The 21,130-nt window shown below is 43.0% G+C and overlaps 1 protein-coding gene across 1 annotated transcript; it reads left to right on the top strand.

Moving 5' to 3' along the window:
- Window positions 1-7,008: 7,008 nt before the first annotated feature.
- Window positions 7,009-19,944, top strand: LOC138260164 (nicotinamide N-methyltransferase-like). Its single transcript, XM_069208436.1, has 3 exons — window positions 7,009-7,318; window positions 17,631-17,838; window positions 18,495-19,944. The coding sequence occupies exons 1-3, from the start codon at window positions 7,099-7,101 to the stop codon at window positions 18,934-18,936; spliced, it is 870 nt and encodes a 289-aa protein (XP_069064537.1). The 5' UTR covers window positions 7,009-7,098; the 3' UTR covers window positions 18,937-19,944.
- Window positions 19,945-21,130: the final 1,186 nt, after the last annotated feature.

The raw sequence follows: 21,130 nt of genomic DNA, 5'->3' as shown, positions 1-21,130 counted from the left end.
GTAAAAGAAGAAGAAGAAGAGGAGCAGAAGAGCAGAAGAGAGAAGATAACAGAAGAAGGTAGAGAAGAAGAGGGGCGGAAGATCAGAAGAGAGAAGATCACAGAAGAAGGTAGAGAAGAAGAGGGGCGGAAGATCAGAAGAGAGAAGATCACAGAAGAAGGTAAAGAAGAAGAGGAGCGACGAGCAGCAGTGAGAAGAGCCAAGAAGACAGTGAAAAAGAAGCGGAGCAGAGGAGAGAAGAGCCTAGAAGAAGGACACAGAAGAAGAAGGTACACGCCGGTCGCGGTGCAGAGGAGAGAGAAAGAAGCACACAGAAGAAGAACACAGATGAAGACAGAAGAAACAACACGCAGGAAGGGAGCACGGAAGAAAGAAGAGTACAAATGAAGAATACAGATGAAGAAAATAGAGGAAAATCAGAGATGAAGAAAAGAAGCAGGAGAGGAGGTGAGTATCGCGGGGCAGGGCGAGGGGCTGGGCGATGGGGGGGGTACTTACTGTGATTTCGCTGGGCTTGCTAGGAGGTCTCAGGAGCCTGGGCTGGTGGAGCTGCAGTGGCAGGGGGAGCAACCTACCCTTCGGTCTGCCCAAATTTCACCCAAATTCAGGTGACGTATACCTCCTACAACCACTACCTCTTCCTCCACTCCCAAACCACCTCCATCTTCCCCTCCCAGTGTGTCTAAAAAACTCTTCCTGGCTAACAATGACCTCTTCCCTATACCTCCACCCCCGTCCTTCACCTAGGGCCAGGTTTTCCAGGTCTCAGCCCAGCACCTCAGCCACCACATCCCCAGGCACAGTGGTGCCAGCAACTGCGGGGTCATCGAGTGCGCCACCCATCAGGGCTGCCAGTGTGCCATGTAGCGAGGGCAAGGATATTCCGCCACCTGCCAAGGTGAAAAAGGTGTCCACATCCCGGAGGGAGAAGCCAAAACTACCAGCCACCAAGGGCTCAGTGAAAACAAAAGGGGATAGTGGCGAGACAACTGTGGCATCATCAAAGGTGAGGGAGGGCCAAAAGCAGAAGAGCAGGTCAGGAGAGGGCATGGTCACCTCATTAACATGCAAAGTGTACCATTCCTGTTAAACACAAGGCCTCTTTTGTATTTATGAATATTTTTTCAACCTTCAGAGAGGTGTAGCTTAGCTGATTGACCTGATCAAATCACTGCCTCAAAGTGACCTGTTCCCAATGTGATATCACTGTAAAAATGATATAAAGTGTCTTTAGTCTTTAAAAATAAACAAGTATCTCTTGCATGCACAAAGTATCTGGTTTGCATTCAAAATCTCTGCAAGGGACCGCAGAGGAGGAGATGCGTGGAAAACTGGGGCGGTGTGCATCGATTTTTCCAATGCACACAGGTGATGCGTCATTGAGTTTTCACGCAGGACAGGCATTGTGTCGTTTTCCGGCCCATTTACTGGGATCTCCTTCAGATTGCGGGGTTTTCGGATGCCCCAGGGATGATGTGTTGAAATCCTGGGTGTGCAGGAAGAAGTCACACGGGTTGCGACGATGCGGTGGGTGTTGCGTGGAAATTTCTACCGTATGGCAGGCGCTGCGTCGATTCATCTCAGGAAGTCGGACTGCATCGTTCCGGTTCGGCTTTGTGTCGATCCAGTGGGCCCTGCAGTGAATTTCTGGTCGCAACGCTAGCTCTCCTCGTCAGAAAGTCTGGCTCCGTCATTCCGGTTCGGCATGCAGTGATTTTCTCACCGCAAGGCAGGATGTGCGTTGTTTCTTGCAGGTTGTGCATCAATTTTCGGCGCACGAGGAGTTCTTTTGCAGAGATGAAGTGTTTTTGGTCCTGAGACTTCAGGGAACAGGAGGCAAGCTCTATCCAAGCCCTTGGAGAGACCTTCTCAGCAGAGCCAGAGGACAGCAAGGCAGCAGGGCAGCAGTCCTTTGCAGAAAAGCAGACAGGTGAGTCCTTTGGGCAGCCAGGCAGTTCCTCTTGGCAGGTTGCAGGTTCTAGTTCAGGGTTTCTTCTCCAGTGATATTGTAGGAAAGTACCATCTTGCCTGGTATGTTACCCCCATTTCTACTGTATGTATGTTTGTTTTTGCCTATGTGTCACTGGGATCCTGCTAGCTAGAACCCCAGTGCTCATAAAGTGTGCCCTGTATGTGTTCCCTGTGTGGTGCCTAACTGTATAACTGAGGCTCTGGTAACCAGAACCTCAGTGTTTATGCTCTCTCTCTGCTTCTAAAATTGTCACTGCAGGCTAGTGACTAATTTTACCAATTCTGATTGGCACACTGGAACACCCATATAATTCCCTAGTATATGGTACCTAGGGTACCTAGGGTAGTGGGGTTCCAGGAGATCCCTATGGGCTGCAGCATTTCTTTTGCCACCCATAGGGAGCTCAGGCAATTCTTACACAGCACTGCCACTGCAGCCTGAGTGAAATAACATCCACGTTATTTCACAGCCATTTTACACTGCACTTAAGTAACTTATTAGTCACCTATATGTCTAACCCTCACTTAGTGAAGGTTAGGTGCAAAGTTACATAGTATGTGGGCACCCTGGCACTAGCCAAGGTGCCCCCACATTGTTCAGGGCAATTTCCCCGGACTTTGTGAGTGCGGGGACAGCATTACACACGTGCAATACATATAGGTCAATACCTATATGTCGCGTCACCATAGTAACTCCGAAAATGGCCATGTAACATGTCTAGGATCATGGAATTGTCACCCCAATACCATTCTGGTATTTGGGGGACAATTCCATGCATCCCCGGGGCTCCAGCATAGAGCCCGGGTACTGCCAAACTAACTTTCTGGGGTTTTCTCTGCAGCTACCGCTGCTGCCAACCCACAGACAGGTTTCTGCCCCCATGGGGCCTGGGCAGCCCCAGCCCAGGAAGTCAGAACAAAGGATTTCCTCTGATAGAGGGTGTTACACCCTCTCCCTTTGGAAATAGGTGTGAAGGGGCTGAGAGGAGTAGCCTCTCCTGGTCTCTGGAAATGCTTTGAAGGGCACAGATGGTGCCCTCCTTGCATAAGCCAGTCTACACCGGTTCAAGGATCCCCCCAGGCCTGCTCTGGTGCGAAACTGGACAAAGGAAAGGGAAGTGACCACTCCCCTGACCAGCACCTCCCAGGGGAGGTGCCCAGAGCTCTTCCAGTGTGTCCCAGACCTCTGCCATCTTGGATGCAGAAGTGTGAGGGCACAATGGACAGCTCTGAGTGGCCAGTGCCAGCAGGTGACGTCAGAGACCCCTCCTGATAGGTGCTTACCTTTCTCTGTAGCCAATCCTCCTCTGAGGGCTATTTAGGGTCTCTCCTGTGGGTGTATCACCACATAACAAATGCAAGAGCTCACCAGAGTTCCTCTGCACTTCCCTCTTCAACTTCTGCCAAGGCTTGACTGCTGACTGCTCCAGGACACCTGCAAAACCGCAACAAAGTAGCAAGAAGACTACCAGCAACATTGTAGCGCCTCAACCTGTCGGCTTTCTCCACTGTTTCCTGGTGGTGCATGCTCTGAGGGCTGTCTGCCTTCACCCTGCACTGGAAGCCAAGAAGAAATCTCCTGTGGGTCGACGGAATCTTCCCCCTGCCAACGCAGGCACCAAGCTTCTGCATCACCTGTCCTCTTGGTCCCCTCTCATCCTGACGAGCGTGGTCCCTGGAACACAGGAGCTGGGTCCAAGTGTCTCAGATAGTCCAGTAGCCCTTCTGTCCAAATTTGCTGGAGTTAAGTCCTTGCCTCCCCACGCCAGACAGTAATCTTGTGTACTGCGTGAACTGCAGCTGCTCGGGCTTCTGTGCACTTTCACAAGACTTCCTTTGTGCCTAGCCCAAGTCCCCAGCACTCCGTCCTGCATTGCACCAACTCGCTGAGTTGGACTCTGACGTCGTGGGACCCTCTTTTGTTGTTCTGAGTTGACCATCGCCCTCAGATGTTCTGAATGCCTGTTCAGGTGCTTCAGCAGGTGCTGCCTGCTTCTGCATGGGCTCTCTATGTTGCTGAGAGCCCCCTCTGTCTCCTCCTCCAAGGGGCGACCTCCTGGTCCTTCCTGGGCCCTGGCAGCACCCAAAAGCTTCAACTGCAACTCTTGCAGCTAGCAAGGCTTGTTTGTGGTCTTTCTGCGTGGAAACAACTCTGCATCCTCCAGCACGCTGTGGGACATCTTCTGACCAAAGGAGAAGTTCCTGGCACCTTCCGTTGTTGCAGAATCTTTGGCTTCTTCCACCCAGAGGCAGCCCTTTTGCACCTTCATCCGGGGTTTAGTGGGCTCCTGCCCCCCGGATACTTGCGTGACTCTTGGACTTGGTCCCTTTCCTTTACAGGTCCTCAGGTCCAGGAATCCGTCTTCAGTACTTTGCAGTCAGTTGTTGTCCTTGCAGAATCCCCTATCTCGACTTTACTGTCTTTCTGGGGTAGTAGGGTAACTTTACTCCTACTTTTCAGGGTCTTGGGGTGGGGTATCTTGGACACCCTTAGTGTTTTCTTACACTCCCAGCGACCCTCTACACACTACACTAGGCCTGGGGTCCATTTGTGGTTCGCATTCCACTTTTGGAGTTTATGGTTTGTGTTGACCCTAGGCCTATTTTTCCCTATTGTATTCTATTGTGTTCAACAGTGTTTGAACTACTTTTCTAACTGTTACGTACCTGATTTTGGTTTGTGTGTGTATATTTTGTGTATATTACTTACCTCGTAAGGGAGTATATCCTCTGATATATATCCCATAGCGAGTCTAGGCACTCACAGGGATGGTGGCCTGCTGGAGGCAGCAGACCACCATGTCTGTGACTGCTTTTAAATAAAGCAGTTTTTTTTGTTTCTTTTTGCAGCCCGTTTTCCTTAAAGGAAAACGAGCTGCAAAAAGAAAAAATACCGAAACCATTTAGTTTTGTTTTTTTCAGATTAGGTAGTGGTCCATAGTACCACTGCCTGCTTTGAAAAATACTTTTTTGTGGCATTCACAAAGGGGAAGTTCCCTTTAGCGAATGAGTTACCATCCACTTCAAGTGGATGGTAACTGCGAGTTGGTTTGTGACCGCGAAACTCAAAACCGCGATGCGGTCGCAAATAGGAAGGGAACACCCCTTCCTATTTGCGAGTCGGAATCACATTTTGCGAGTCGGTACCGACTCGCAAAATGTGACTCTGCATCGCGTTTGGCCTTTTGCGCCTCGCAAACTGCGTTTTTTGCACTTTGCGAGGCACAAAAGGCTTGCTACATCTGGCCATAAGTGATGTAAGTGGTATGGTAGGAGCTTTGCATGTCTCCTAGTTCAACCTAAGCTGCTCTGCTATAGCTACCTCTATCAGCCTAAGCTGCTAGAACACCTCTAATCTACTAATAAGGGATAACTGGACCTGGCACAAGATGTAAGTACCACAAGGTACCCACTATAAGCCAGGCCAGCCTCCTACAGATATCTTGTCTGGAAGTGTCCAAGTTGGTAGGACCAGAGACCCTGCTTAAATATCCAAATGTGCCTTTGAAATGGGGAAGAGTTCCATAGAAGCGTACAATGTTCCCTTTCAGTTCCATCCTTTCTGCCAAGGTCCCAGTAGGGGGTGTGGCAGTCCTTTGTGTGAGGGCAGGCTACTGTCCTTTGACATGTAAGTATCAGGCCCTCCACCCTCCCAGCCCAGGAAGAGCCATTCAATATGCTGATGTGTGAAAGTGTGACTGAGCATCCTGTGTTTGGGGTTGTCTGAGTGAATGCACAAGGGAGCTGTCAACTAAACCTAGCCAGACGTGGATTGGAAGGCACAGAAAGATTTGAGTGTAAAGAAATGCTCACTTTCTAAAAGTAGCATTTCTAAAATAGCAATATAAAATCCAACTTCACCATTACGCAGGATTTTGTATCACCATTCTGGCCATACTAAATAATACCTGGCTACTCCTTTCAGATCAGGATCTACCACTCAAAAAGTATAGGAGGGTATCCCTAATGCTATCCTATGAAAGGAGCAGGCCACACAGCAGTGTAAAACTAATTTAGGAGTTTTGCACTACCAGGACATATAGAACACACATGTTCACGTCCTGCCTTTTATCTACATAGCACCCTGCCCTATGGGCTACCTAGGGCCTACCTTAGGGGTGACTTATATGTAGAAAAAGGGGAGTTTAAGTCTTGGCAATTACTTTTAAATGCTAAGTTGAAATGGCAGTGAAACTGCACACACAGGCACTGCAGTGGCAGGCCTGAGACATGGTTAGGGGGCTACTTATGTGGGTGGCACAACCAGTGCTGCAGCCCACTAGTAAGTAGCATTTAATTTACAGGCCCTAGGCACATGTAGTGCACTTGACTAGGGTCTTACAAGTAAAATAAATAAGCCAATTGGGTACGAGCCAATGCCACCATGTTTTAAGGAGAGAGCATATGCATTTTAGCACTGATTCTAAAGCCAGCAAAAATGAGGTCAGAAAAAGAGAAGGAGGAAGGCCAAATGTTTGGGGGTGACCCTGCAGAAAGGCCATTTCCAACAGGGAGGAGGGGCTAGGAAACCTAAGGAACACTCTTTGGTTGGAGGGCGACAGTAATCCCGGTTTTTGAAGGCTACCCAGCCCATCACAGCGTGGTGTGGCAAGATGCCACAGGCTCCCGTACAAGGAAGAAGATCCCCCACCCCTTCCTTGGTCTGGAGTAAAAATATTTACATTTGGGATCCAGTGGGCTCCTCACACCCCCGGCCCGCGGTGCCACTGCACCTGCTGCACTATTGACAATTAGGCTTTGGCTCTCACATATGGCTCTTTGAAGAAACAGCCTGGTGGAGAAAACCAGCTCATTTTCTTTGTGTGGCTTTTGTTCTGAAGTGCCGAGAACAAACTTAAAGTAGTGCAGCGCTTGCTTTCTTTATAATACATTTACAAATATTATATCACTATATTTATATTATCCCGAGGGAACAAAACAGCATCACTTAAGTGTCAATCTATTGTTTCGGCTCACAAAGAGTAGGGCAGAAGAAGTCATATGATAGGACGGTAGACACTGCAGTGAGAAGCAGCAGTCACCTCGAGGTGGGGGTGGGGACACAAACAAGAACGCACAACGTAAACACACAAGCACACTTCACGCGTGGAACATAAGGGGCAGAAAATGCCCACAGAACACAGCACTGGCAGGGAGGCGTTCAGAGTCGCAGCCTACCAAGCATCCTGTAGACTGAACATGGAGCCGTCTTTAACATGGACATCTCTCTACCAGAAGTATTTTCAGGCCGAGTCGTGTTTTGCAACTTACTTCACAGCAGATTCTGAATTCACGGGTGATTCGGTGATACAGCCAATGAGACAACTTCAACATGCCTTTGCCTCTGGTAGGTGCTCCGCGCCCCATTGCAATAGTATTTACTTATATGGATGCTGTGTTGTGGGCAAGTGCAATATTTAGGGGTGTCCAAGAAGTTGTGTTCATTTAAACTGTTTAATGCACCACACAGAACTCTGAAATATTCTCTAATTGAATCTTTCACTGAGCTTGTTTGAGGCACACCTTTAAAACAAGAGCACTTAGAGGCTATCAACACATTTGTCAAGAAGCTTCAATTGCTTTCACAGCTGCGTTTAACCCCTTTGCTGCCACGCCTTTTCCCCCTCAGGTGCAAAGCCTTTTTTTGGCTGTTTGGGGCAGTTCGCACTTAGGCCCTCATAACATTTTGTCCACCTAAGCTAACCACGCCAAATTCGCGTCCTTTTAATTCCAACATTCTAGGGATTCTAGAGGCGCTCAGACTTTGTGGGTTCCCCTGAAGGAGACTAAGAAATTAGCCAAAATACTGCGAAAATTTCGTTTTTTCCAAAAAAATGGGAAACAAGGGCTGCAGAAGGCGGCCTGTGTTTTTTTCCCTGAAAATGGCACCAACAAAGGGTTTGTGGTGCTAACATCACCATCTTCCCAGCTTCTTGGAACAGGCAGACTTGAATCAGAAAACCAGATTTTTCAACACAATTTTAGCATTTTACTGGGACATACCCCATTTTTACTATTTTTTGTGCTTTCAGGCTCCTTCCAGTTAGTGACAGAAATGGGTGTGAAACCAATGCTGGATCCCAGAAAGCTACAGATTTTTTTAAAGTAGACAAAATACTGAATTCAGCAAGGGGTAATTTGTGTAGATCCTACAAGGTTTTCCTACAGGAAATAACACCTGAAATAAAATAATATTGAAATTGAGTTGAAAAAACTGCAATTTTTCACCACGTTTAACTCTGTAACTTTTACCTGCAATGTCAGAGTTTTGAAAGCAATATACCAATACATCTGCTGGACTCTTTTGGTTGCGGGGATATATAGGGCTTGCAGGTTCATCAAGAACTCTAGGTACCCAGAGCCAATAAATGAGCTGTACCTTGCAATGGGCTTTCATTCTGTGCCGGGTATACAGTTATTCATTTTCTGAAATATAAAGAGTGAAAAATAGGTATCCAGAAAACCTTTGCATTTCCAAAATGGGCACAAGATAAGGTGTTGAGGAGCAGTGGTTATTTGCACATCTCTGAATTCCGGGGTGCCCATACTAGCATGTGAATTACAGGGCATTTCTCAAATAGATGTCTTTTTTACACTCTCTCACATTTGGAAGGCAAAATGTAGAGAAAGACAAGGGGCAATAACACTTGTTCTGCTATTCTGTGTTACCCTAAGTCTCCTGATAAAAATGTCACCTCACTTGCATGGGTAGGCCTAATGCCTGTGACAGGAAAAGCAACATGGACATGTCACATTTTTACATTGAAAACTGACATGTTTTTTGGAAAGTGCCTAGCTGTGGATTTTGATCTCTAGCTCAGGCAGCAACTAGGAAAACCTACCAAACCTGTGCATTTTTAAAAACCTAGACACCTAGGGGAATCCATGATAAGGTGACCTGTGGAGCTCGCACCAGGTTCTGTTACCCAGAATCCTTTGCAAACCTCAAAATTGATTTTCCACATATTTCGGTGACAGAAAGTTCTGGAATCTGAGAGGAGCCACAAATTACCTTCTACCCAGCGTTCCCCTAAGTCTCCCGATAAAAATGGTAACTCACTTGTGTGGGTAGTCCTAGTGCCTGCGAAAGGAAATGCCCCAAAACACTATGTGGACACATCAAAAATATTACTGAGTCCTGCAACCTCGATGGCTAACAGGTCAAGCAAGTTCTGTTTCCTTTCTAGGATGTCCGGCCAGTGGTGCCTCAGCTGCTGATGGGTGAGCTGGATGCTGGTGCTGCGGCACAGACAACGCCTCGCTCGCTTGCAGAGCACCTGTTACTTCCACAGGGCTTAACCCTTGCTGTGAACATGTGAGGCAGGTGGCAATGCAGCCAGAAGATGAGTACAGCCACCTCTGCCTGCGTCTCCCACAAGGGTGCAGTTAGCGCTGCCTGCTTGTGCCATGATTCGGGGCGGGAGGAAGTCAGACTGGGATGAGAAGGAAACAGGAGAACATAGAGGATCAGTTAGGAAAGGAAAACCCACCCATGTGTTGACCAAAAGTTGGTGATCCCGTGTGCCACAGTAAAGATATCACTGCTGATGCTCAGATTGGGCCATCAATCCCGTGTGCTGACCAAAAGTCTACAACCCCATATGCTAGACGGGGCTGCATGAAGATATTGCTGCTGTTGGACTGATTGGGGTGCCTGCCTTTGTGCTGAGAAAAGTCATCAACGCCATACCAGAGAGCAGGCTGCCGTGGATGTAACTGCTGTTGCACCGATTAGGCCATCACCTTGGGTGCTGATAAACGTTGAAAGCCCTGATTGCAAGAGGGCTATGAAGATATAACTTTTGTTGTACTGTATTATTAACTGTGTTTCTTTGGTTCTCAAAAATAATCTTTTCTTATTTAAAAATGATCTGTATCTCCAACTTAAAGGGACCAGCATGGGAGCAACTTGTGCCCCAAGTCTGGCTTGCCTTTACGTGGGGGAATTTGAGAATAAACATATATACAATGAGACAGCGCCCTTCTATGAAAATGTCATTACCTGGTACCGATTGATTGGTGACATATTTTTCATATGGGAAGGACCGCAACAGACATTAGATGAGTTCCTTCTGTGGTTAAATTTGAGCGATACCAATTTACGTTTTACAGCTCATATAAGTGATACAGTGGTCGACTTTCTTAATATTTCAATTAAGGACAATAAGGGTGCTTTGGAGGTAGAGCTATTTACAGAACCTACGGATAAGAATACTCTGCTTCATTACACAAAGTGTCATCCAAAAGCCCAGAGGGATTGTATCCCTTTTGGACAATTTTTGAGATTAAGGAGAAATTGTACAACTTTGGATGATTTCTACAAACATTCGAGGATTTTGAAACAGTAACTTAAGACTAGAGGGTACCCCAAAAAGCTAATTAGTCATTCTTTCAAAAGAGCTCGATTTTATAATAGAGATAGTATCTTTGATCAGGACCAGAGGAGGAAGGAACATGATCGGATTGTTTTTGTGAGTCAGTTCAGTGGGATTAGTATTAAGATAAAAAATGCAATAAACAGAAGTTGGCACATATTGAATATTGAATTAGAGACCCCGTTGGATAAACCCCTCTATGCCTTTAGACGCAATAAAAATTTGAAAAATAGGTTAGTCCATACCTATAGAGAAGAACATCCAGCTGGACAGCTGGGATTGACTAGTAACATAATCAAAGGGAATTACAAATGTGGGAACTGTAGTTGCTGTGATTTATTTATAGAGAAGAAGTTTATAGAATATGAGGGAGTTACAATTACCTCAACAACCTTGAATAATTGTCGCAGTAAAAATGTTGTTTACATTATTTTCTGCCCCTGTGGATTGGGATATGTAGGTAGACGGGAAGGGAACTGAGAATTCGCTTATGCGAACATAGATCTGCTATTCGAACAAGAAAAATAAATGCACCATTGGTAGAACACTTTCTGAGTAGTGAACCCTCAGAGAGGGATCTACAGTGGTTCATTCTTGAGAAAATATACCCTAGAAAGAGAGGGGGTAATTGTGACATACTGAGAAAGAAACGAGAATGGTGGTATACTACTAGGTTTGGGACAATTGAGAAGAGTTTAAACTGTAGAGAAGAATGGCAGTAGGTGCTATATATTTTTTGAAATGGTATATCTCAATGAGGTGGTCCCAGAGAACCGGGTGGGATCGTGATTGAGATATAGTGTGGTATTGGTAGTTTAGGGATTCCAGAGTTGTTATTTTCCTAGAATATTTGACTATATATTTGTCCAGGATTGTTTGGAGAACATTGATTCATGGATTGAGGTATGTTGGAGGGTATGTCAAATATAGAACGTATGCCCTATTTTCATTGGGATATAGCAACGGGTAGGTTTATTCACACAATTTGTTTTGGGAGAGGGGTTGAATATACAGGGTCATGTGGTCTGTATGGAGATGAGAGATGAGTATTGTATTGGGGGTCATCAATATATTATTTAGCTGTCACATAATAGGTTGGGGATAATAATGTGTTAGGATAATTTCATATACATTTTTTAATAGATGGAAGATTGTGTTCATATTTAGATGTTTGCACTTTAGTAGTTTTAATATGAAGTTGATGTTATAGAATTGCAAACAAAAATAATAATGAAGCGTGAATGGACGCGGGATCTTAAGATGGTGCCCGCACCCAGACAAGATAGATGTGGGTGCGGTCTAGTGTTTCGCTTCTTTTGAACAGGAAGTGAACATTTGTAAATGGGAAGTAATTGTGCGCCCGAGCGTACACCTGGCAGTGGGATGCGTGTATATATAGGGTGTTGGGCGGCAAGTCAGGTTCTTTTAATTACGAATAGAAAAGGAAGAGAGCTAAGCTCCGCTACGCCACTACGCCGGTAATTAGGTGGGGCTTGAGATATTCAATGGGTGATTTCATTCAACATATAAATGGTAAATATTGTGAAATATGTATAATAGAGTAGAGAACCTTCCCGCGGTAGGAGTAAAACATGACATGGGACGTAAAATCCAATAATTGAAAGGAAATAGGTTGCCTACTATAGGACAAGGTTAGAGACAGATAGTAATGATGGTACTAGAATGGCCATTTTATGCCTATAGTAAAGTATTGAGGGATGTTATTAGTGGTGGGTGATTACAGGGATTGTACCCCCCTATGTTAGGAGAAGGTGGAATAAAAAAAAGCCAGGAGGAAGCCTTAAATATGGCATATATATATGCATCTCTTCTTATTCAGTTTTTTTTTTTTTGTTTGTAGAATTAAGGTTGGGAACCGGATGGACAATAGAGAGTCCTGGTTCACTAAACTATAGCGAGTGTGGATTCCATGGTAAGTTCCATGGACAACAGAAGCTTAACATTAACTTCACACTATATTTTTCCTATTATTAATTCTATCATATTAATTAACGCCCCATTTTGATATATATGATATATAACAAAGAGAATTTGACATTGCATGGGGCACATGAAATTAATTGTTTATTTATTTTTTATTATTTTTTGTTTCTTGTGTATTTTACTACTCACATTCTTATGACTACATGCACTTAGAATAGTGATAACTAATGAGTTGTGGATGGAGTAGATGATTAATATTGGACACCATTTTGGATACCACAGGGTGATCTAATGATGGTCGACTTTAAAGGAGGAGAATGTGGTCATTTATTAATGGATTTTATTTTGTCCATGTAGAAATTTGTTTTGCGAAAGACTATCGGGAAACAAAGGAAAGTATAAATATTAACATTTGGATCGGTTTGGATGGTTTGATTTGATTTTATGGAGGTGAGTGTTGGGGGAATTTTATATATATTTATACATACATTTTACCCTTAAAGAGTGACCTTGTATGTAGGTAATGAAATCTCTCTTAGTGACGACTGACATAAAGGAATCTAGGCTTATGGTTAAAAGTTGGGTACTGTATTTGGGGAATTGAGTATTTATAATGGGGTTGTATAAAGGGGGATATTGAGTTTTGAGACATATTGAAGTGTGTGTATATATATATATATATATATATATATATATATATATATATATATATATACACACTTAATATATATATGTTTTTTTGTTGGTATATTTAGGTTTGGTTCAATAAGTGTGGGGAGCATATTAGTTAGTCCTGAAGAAGGTGGTGAAAGAATTCAAAAGTCCACCAAAACGCGTTGACGCTACATAACATTACTGGAGCCATAGGAGTAGGCCGGAATTGAACAGGGATTGGTGACAGAAATTTATTGGCCTAAGTCTACCATAACTGGGACAGTTTAACTACAATAGACTATTGCAGATGTCTTTTTTTGTCTCCCTTTTGTCGGATTTTATTGTATTTATATGTGGTTTTTATTGATGTTTCTTGTCTTGTGATTATTGTGATATTGGGTTTTAATTATTCGGGTTTGCATTATTAAATTAACATTCTTTGATTCCTTTGTTTTTAGATTGATCATTTGAGAGATTGATTGATTGAGTGTGTGGGGTGATTGGATTGCTTTTCCCTTGGGGGAATTTGATTATTTCACTGCACTGAAGTAGCGTCATTTTTTTTAACTCTAATTCGGTGCAAAACTAACTCCATATTTATACTTTGGCGCTGAGTTAAAGTAATTTTTTGGATGTGGAAACCTACCTTGTCTTAATGAGATGGAAGGTAGGCGTTCCCGTGCAAAAAATTACTCTATGGCCTTAACCCCATATTTATACTCCTGTGCAAAAATGGTGCACGGGAGGGAGAAGGGGTCAAAAAATGGTGCAAAGCTTGCTTTGCCCCATTTTCTAACGCCTTGGTCAGGGCAGGCGTTAGGGGACCTGTGGGCCTATTTCCATGGTCGAACACCATGGAATAGGCCCACAGGTGCCCTACCCAGGCCCCATGGACACCCCCAACCACACCCGAGGGACAGCGGAGGGTGGGGGACCCCATCCCAGGTAAGTACAGGTAAGTATTTTATGTTATTTTTTAAAGTGTCACAGGGTGCCCTAAATGGCCCCCATACATGGCACAGGGCGCAATGGCAATACTCAGGGGACCCTGGTCCTCTGTGCTGGCCATTGAAGTGGTGGGCATGACTCCTGTCTTTTCTAAGACAGGACCCATGGGTATGGATGGTTTTGCGTCGGAAAATGGCTCTAGGCAGGTTAGAGTCATTATTTTTACTCTAATCTGCCTACCGTCATATTTTGGTGCAAAACCCCCTTCTTCCATCCTGCCAGTCCCACCCGACTAATGTCATTTTTTTTACAGTAGCCTACCCTTTGCACAAGCTTGCACCATTCCTTAAATATGGTGCCCAGCTGGTGCACAGAAATGGTGCAAGCCGGTGCTAAACTTTTTGGTGCAAAACTGCCTTAGTGCAGTTTTGCCCCAAAACGTATAAATCAGGGCCTGAGTGACTACTGTGACCTACCAGTTTGAGCAGCACACCCACAAACAGTGGGATTAGCCACACTTTAAAAATCACTGATTGATTGATTGATTGATTGATTGCCAGTTGGATCAGAGGAACTAATTATATCATCCGAGGAGCACTGAGGACAACTGGCCTCCTTGCCTGCAGCGATGAGACTACCATTTATCGCTGGCAACCACTCCAGTTTACACTGACACCAGAGTGCTGAATGCTCCCAGAGTCATCTGTATCACCACACTTATCTTGCTGTGCATTTGATTGTGTGTATCATATTTCATTTTGTGTTCATATATAAATGTTACTTTTATTATAAAAGCAAGTACCTAGCTAGACATTCATTTATTATGGCTGCTGAATGTATTTTGAGTTTTAAGCCTATGTTCACTTTGACCGTACTTATCCACAGAGAAGTGCTTTCACTGCATTAAGCGGTGAAGAGGAACTTGTCACATTTGCTTAGGACCCATTGTAATCTGGGCCCTGTGGCATTAGAAGTAAAAGACCATATCCTCACAGTTAGACCCAGTAAATCCTGTTTGCTCTGTGGTAATATGAATGGGGATCTGACACTATGAATAAGAGACTTTCGGGCGTGGGTACATGTTTCAAGATGAGTAGTTTTATATACTCCATGCAGGGATCTGTGAAGTCAAGTTGCAAACTGTTCTAACTTTCAGCATGCAAGTTCTACTTCACCGTGAGGTGGCGGGAGAAGGCCAGAGCACAAGAGAGAGGAGGAAAGAGAGAGTCAGAGAAAGTCTTAAATCAGTGCCAAGAGCACTGAAGAGAGGAAGAATGGCTCCTTATGCAGTCAGGAGGTGTGTTACTGGATCCTGTGACTAGGACATGGCTTAGCATCCCAGCTGCCTGGAACACGTTGGCACCTCTGTGTTTGTGGTCACTCAAAGGAGTGTGCTGCAAGCTTCCTGAAGCCTATGCCATAAAGATCAGTGGCTTGATTGTGGAATTAATCGCTGCCAAAAGGATGAAGAACCTGGACATATTCCTGGTGTGCTAAACAAACTCCATGAGTTTTAAGAGAAAGCCATGGACATGCCTTATACGTTTCCCTTTCCAAGATGAGTTTGCTTATAAGATGCCTATGAAACACTTTTCTTTCTTGTGAATTCAGCTCCTGCTTGAACCATTGCACAAGGATACATTTCCAACTTCCTTTATTTATCAGTACGTTTTTTCACCAATAGCATTTTTGTCCCTGATTTTTGCATCAAGCAGCTGGAACTTTAACTACATTCTACTTCCTAATATACTAGTTCGGCTCTGTTCTCTTCACTGATGCCAGGAAAAGTTTGGAGCTGGTCTAATCACATTATTAATCATCATCTTCAATCAAGAGATGCAAGATTGTCAAATATGGTTTACCCTTTGTGGCTTTTTTCTTCCTACTGGGATCATCCTAACACCTTTCTCATATAATATTCACACCAATGCTACTGGGTGTGGATGTTCTTTCCTTGGGTAAGCAAGAAGGGAAATCAATAGAACGTCTTGCCATCTAGCGTTTTACAGGCATGAAATGCAATGTCACCCATATGACCCATAGTGACCTCTATTAATTGTGAAGTGTTGCATTTTGGTTATATAATGTTATGAAAGGTAGTTTTGTATGGCTGTTAAACTTAGTTGAGTTGAATGGCACTCCCAAATGATTCACAAACACTTCATCCTATCAAAGCTTCAACAAGAGATGCCAGAGACAGTGAATGAGCCTAATACACAGAATAGGATGAGATCAACAATATTGTTGAATATGTTTGACTGTTGTACATACATAAATAGATTGATACTTGATACAAAGTAAGACAGGTCTCTGCAGGGATGGAGGTAAAAGGGAGGAGTGAAAAGAAAATGGTTATGGGAGTGGAAAGTAATTGGGATTAGTATCTCTGCATTAGACCTGTCAGCCTTAGGGTGGTCTTCCTCCAAATTTGTTGCCTGCTTTCCCCATATTTTTGCTGATTCTTTTTGTTGGCCTAAGGACTCTGAGCACTTTGTGACTGCTATCCAGTGCTAAAGTGCATGTGCTTCTCCTCTAAACTTGGTAATATTGATGTATACACAATTGGCATATTTAATTTACTTGTAGGTCCCTTGTAAAGTGGTATATCATATACTGCAGGCCTGTAAATTAAATACCACTAGTGGGCCTGCAGCACTGCTTGTGCCTCCTACACAACAAGCCTTTTAAACATGTCTCAGACCTGCCACTGCAGAGCCTGTGTGTGCAGTTTCATTGCCACTTCGACTTGAGATTTAAAACCCTTTGCCAAGCCTTAAACTTACATTTTATTACACATAAGTCATACCTAAGGTAGGCCCTCTGTAACCCATAGGGCAGTGTGCTGTGTAAGTAGAGGATAGGGCATGTACTTTTAAGTTTTGCATTATATGGTAGTGAACAACTCCCAACTTCATTTTTACTCTGAGGACGACCCCACTCATAGGTTAACAATGGGAATTTCTTATTACACTTTTAAGCTGTAATTCCTGATTGAGAAGGAGTAGCTATATCAGTCAATCAGGATTTGTAAAACACAGCTAATAACCAATAGGGTACCCAGGTGGCTGCAGGTCCCGGAGGCTCCTTCTAAAGCCAGGTCTAGAGGGCCCTTCGGAAGAAGAAGGCATTCAAAAAAATAGGGGGAACAAGCAATGAGAAAGTAGTGAAAATGAGGGAATATCAAGGAGAAGGCACTTAAAATGGGGGGGGGGGAACTAAGGCGAAAGCAGTGAAAACAAGGAAAAAGTAAGGTAAAGGTCCTCGAAAAGTGGGGGAAAAATACAAGGAGAAGACAGGAGCAAGAGTGAAGCAGCAGAACGGAAATAGCTGAGTCTGGCGCCCACTCAATGGGGTCACGTTCCGACTTCCATTAAGCAGACCTTGGGAGGAGAGGGGCCAGGCAGAAAAAACAAGGAGAAGGCACTTGCAGCAGCAATAGTAGGAGTACCATTCACTTACTAGCTACAAATTGATTATACATCATATGTATAGAGAGGACCAGCAATGAACCTTGCATATCCACAAAAGCAATTAGTACAATTAAGGTTAACTGGGGCACTTTGAGCTTGCTTCAACTAGAGCTACACGAAAGTGACATTCAAATGTGTTTTGTACTAGAACTATCAAAAAGTCTTGTTTTACTATCACATCTTTTAATTGTCGTTATCAAAGCATGACCTTAACTTTACATAATTACCACTAATCCAATTCTTAAACTTTTGCACATTTTCTTTATAGTGATTGATAAAGGAGACACACTGGTCTTTTATGGGTTTATCACAAATATGAACATGCTTTTTCCAGCATGTGACTTCTTCAAAGAGATCACTATCATGGACGTTTTAGACACCAATCTGCAATATGCTGAGAACTGGCTGAAACATCACCCAAAAGCATTTAACTGGACCCAGTGCTTCAAATCTATTCAAGTAAATGAGGAAGAGAGGTATGAAATGTACAGCACAGTCATTTGGTACCATATAAGCACTGTTTTCCACTAGTATGCCTCTTTATTCTGTTGCATTTCAAACCAATGCAGGTTTAATCTGAACAATACTGTCTGTCCACATCTTGTGGGGTTCAAGAACTCACTATGCTACCATGTATTGAAACTTGATCATATTTTGAATCAATTGCCTTATGTGAAATTGCTTCTCCACATTGTGATTTTCCAAGCATCCAAATGCTTTTTTAAAGATATGTGGTATGAGAAGAAATGTGCTTTGTTAGTGGTAACACAAATTTCTGTTTCACGTCATATTTAGGTAAATCTGGCAATGAAATATTGTGACACGTTACACTAACCAAAGGCTTGATGATTGCAATGTGCAGAGAAATGTGGTAAACATGATAATACCTTCACTGCATATATTGCTCATTCCTTTGTAAAAACAGGAAACAAATGTAACAAACATTTCTGCCACCTTAAAGCATTAGTTGTGGAGTTCATACAGAACTCCAAGGGAACCCGTCAGCACCTTAAATTCAAATACATATATTGAATCCACTTGTTAAATGTGATGGTACTTTCCTACAATGTGCTAATATGGCTGTTTTCTGCCCAACCATTAGGTCAATACAATACTTTTTGTACTTTTTCAGGCAAAAGTGGATTACAAATGAAGAGAAATTAAGAAGAACCATCACCATGAAAAACTTCATGAAATTAGACCTTTCAGAGAGTGGTCCGGTGGCACCTAAATCTTTTCCTCAGGTTGATTGCCTGCTATGCCCATACACTTTGACCTTTCTATGCAAGGACCATGCCTCCTTCATCAGCACTTTGAAAAATATGACCTCATTGTTGAAGGTCGGCGGTCACTTAATACTGTTTGTGTTTATTCAGTGCACATACCTGTACATAGCTGATTTCAAGCTTCCAATCTTATGCATCAATGACGATTTTGTGAAAAATGTTTTGAGTGAACAAGGCTTCCTGATTAAAGAGGCTCAGTTGAAACATAGGGTCAACCAAACTAAGATTTCAGTCATGGACTTTTCACACATTATGTTCCTTGTTGCTTCTAAAGTGAAGGATGTGTAATGTATCTGAAATGTCAACGATTAATAATTCCATCGGTGAATGACTTTGTTCAGTAACATAGAAACATATAAGCCTGTTTGATGTGTACATTGTAATTTTTCTGATTGTGATCCCTTTTGTTGACAGTGATGATATATTTCTTGTTTTCTACACATGCTGTCAAACTTCCTCATCAGTTATTGGCTTATATTAAAATCTTTACAATGACAGGCTGTGTTATTTGGACTGACCTGAAAGAAAGAAAGAAAGAAAGTAAGAAAGAAAGAAAGGAAGAAAGAAAGAGGCAACATGTTTGATTGTTTTGTTCACATAGCATCAGCAGTGCTCTCCATTTTCTGAGAAGGAGGGGGGTGATGTGTTCCATTTCATTCTGATGCACTATCACTAAATGGGCTCATAAGAAGAGATCCCCTGCATGTTTTTGGTTTTTTCTTTGGCTTGTAATATAGTCTTGAATGAGTGACTATACATGTTTGGAGTATCTGGGCTGAGCTGATGATGTCGACATGTAGTATCATAAATATGCAAGCTCCCAACCACAACCTATTTACCACTTCAAACCCTCTGTCATGACATCTAGATTTAGGTCTTTCAACCTTTTCAGTCCAGTATGCTGAAGGTCACTGTCATATGGATTGAGCCTCCATTCCAGCCGTGTAACTAGTGTGGGACCAAAGTCACAACATGTTATTTGAATTCTTCCCAAATCTACATAAGTGGTTGTGACCTTCTTATTGATTCTGATGTTACTATTATTTTTTTGGAAATTAATAAACACTATTCATAAAAATGCATAATATGTAACACTGTTTATGCTGCATAATAATTTTGTTTTGTTGAACAATAAATTTAAATAATGTTAACTGCTTGTACCACATTCAATGTTTTTAACCAATTCAGTCATCTAACGTGCTACTTCTGTAGAATCAGTGCAGATGTTTTGGTAAAAAATATACTGATCCTTCAATAATTAATAAACAATAAAATACTTCCTTGTGAGTTGAACAATTGTAAGATTTCAAGTACCTTATTCTTAGATAAGCTACTGAGATTTAGAATAAGACCTCTTACATATGTTGGATGTGTGGACCATTGTAAGACTTCATGGTGCTAGTGTGTACTGTCATTAAATTAACATTAATGATTCAGGAATGTTTAATGGGGTGTTTCACACCCCTAAAGTAGTGTAGCACCATGGAAATTAAACAGATGAACTGTTCTACAAAGTGAATTTTGTGGCCATGTAGTTTTTTGTAGATCAGATTCACAGATTTGAAAGGAAAATCTAACTACAAATCAATCAGAACACAAGGCCACATGGCCTTGTAAATGGGGGCCAGGTGTTATTTATTTCTGTTTGTCCTTGTGTATCAGAGAGTCAGTATCAGGGACCAATATATCAAACACGTACAGCTTGTGGTAGGAATTAGATAAAATCAAGATTATATTAGGTTAGAAATTCTGTAATTTCTCAAAGGTAGGCAGAAGTCTAACTGATGTTCATGAAGTGTGCAATTTGAGAACAATGTGCAGAGTGCTTCAGTGGTGGCAAGGTGAATGTATGTTCTAGGATGACACCTTTCCACTGTGTACATTGGAGCTACATATGGGGAAACTTACCTCCTGCTGCACATTAAAAGGATGTTGAAAGTCACTGAGGTGTTCCATAAACATATATAGGAACAAGGTTGAAGGATGAGTTCCTTTTAACCCCTTCGCTGCCAGGCCTTTTCCCCCTCCTGTGCCGAGCCTTTTTTTGGCAATTTGGGGCAGTTCGCGCTTAGGCCCTCATAACTTTTTGTTCACATAAGCTAGCCAAGCCAAATTTGCGTCCTTTTTTTCCAACATCCTAGGGATTCTAGAGGTACCCAGACTTTGTGGGTTCCCTTGAAGGAGGCCAAGAAATTAGCCAAAATACAGTGAACATTTTTTTTTATTTTTAAATGGAAAAGAGTGGCTGCAGAAGAAGGCTTGCGGTTTTTTCCCTGAAAATGGCATCAACAAAGGGTGTACGGTGCTAAAATCACCAGTGTCCCACCTTTCAGGAACAGGCAGACTTGAATCAGAAAACCCAATTTTTCAACACAAATTTGGCATTTTACTGGGACATACCCCATTTTTACAATTTTTTGTGTGTTCAGCCTCCTTCCAGTCAGTGACAGAAATGGGCATGAAACCAATGCTGGATCCCAGA

This window comes from Pleurodeles waltl, chromosome 1_1, assembly GCF_031143425.1.
Source record: "Pleurodeles waltl isolate 20211129_DDA chromosome 1_1, aPleWal1.hap1.20221129, whole genome shotgun sequence".
NCBI lineage: Eukaryota > Metazoa > Chordata > Amphibia > Caudata > Salamandridae > Pleurodeles > Pleurodeles waltl.
The sequence above is the reverse complement of the archived record's forward strand: the minus strand, read 5'-3'. Positions and strand labels throughout refer to the sequence as shown.

Bases quoted from the DNA above. Each gene is read 5' to 3' on its own strand.
- LOC138260164 (XM_069208436.1), top strand. From the start codon at position 7,099: ATGCCCACAGAACACAGCACTGGCAGGGAGGCGTTCAGAGTCGCAGCC. The intron at 7,319-17,630 runs GTAGGTGCTCCG...TTTTCTTTATAG, and splicing joins TCAACATGCCTTTGCCTCTG to TGATTGATAAAGGAGACACA. The intron at 17,839-18,494 runs GTATGAAATGTA...GTACTTTTTCAG, and splicing joins CAAGTAAATGAGGAAGAGAG to GCAAAAGTGGATTACAAATG.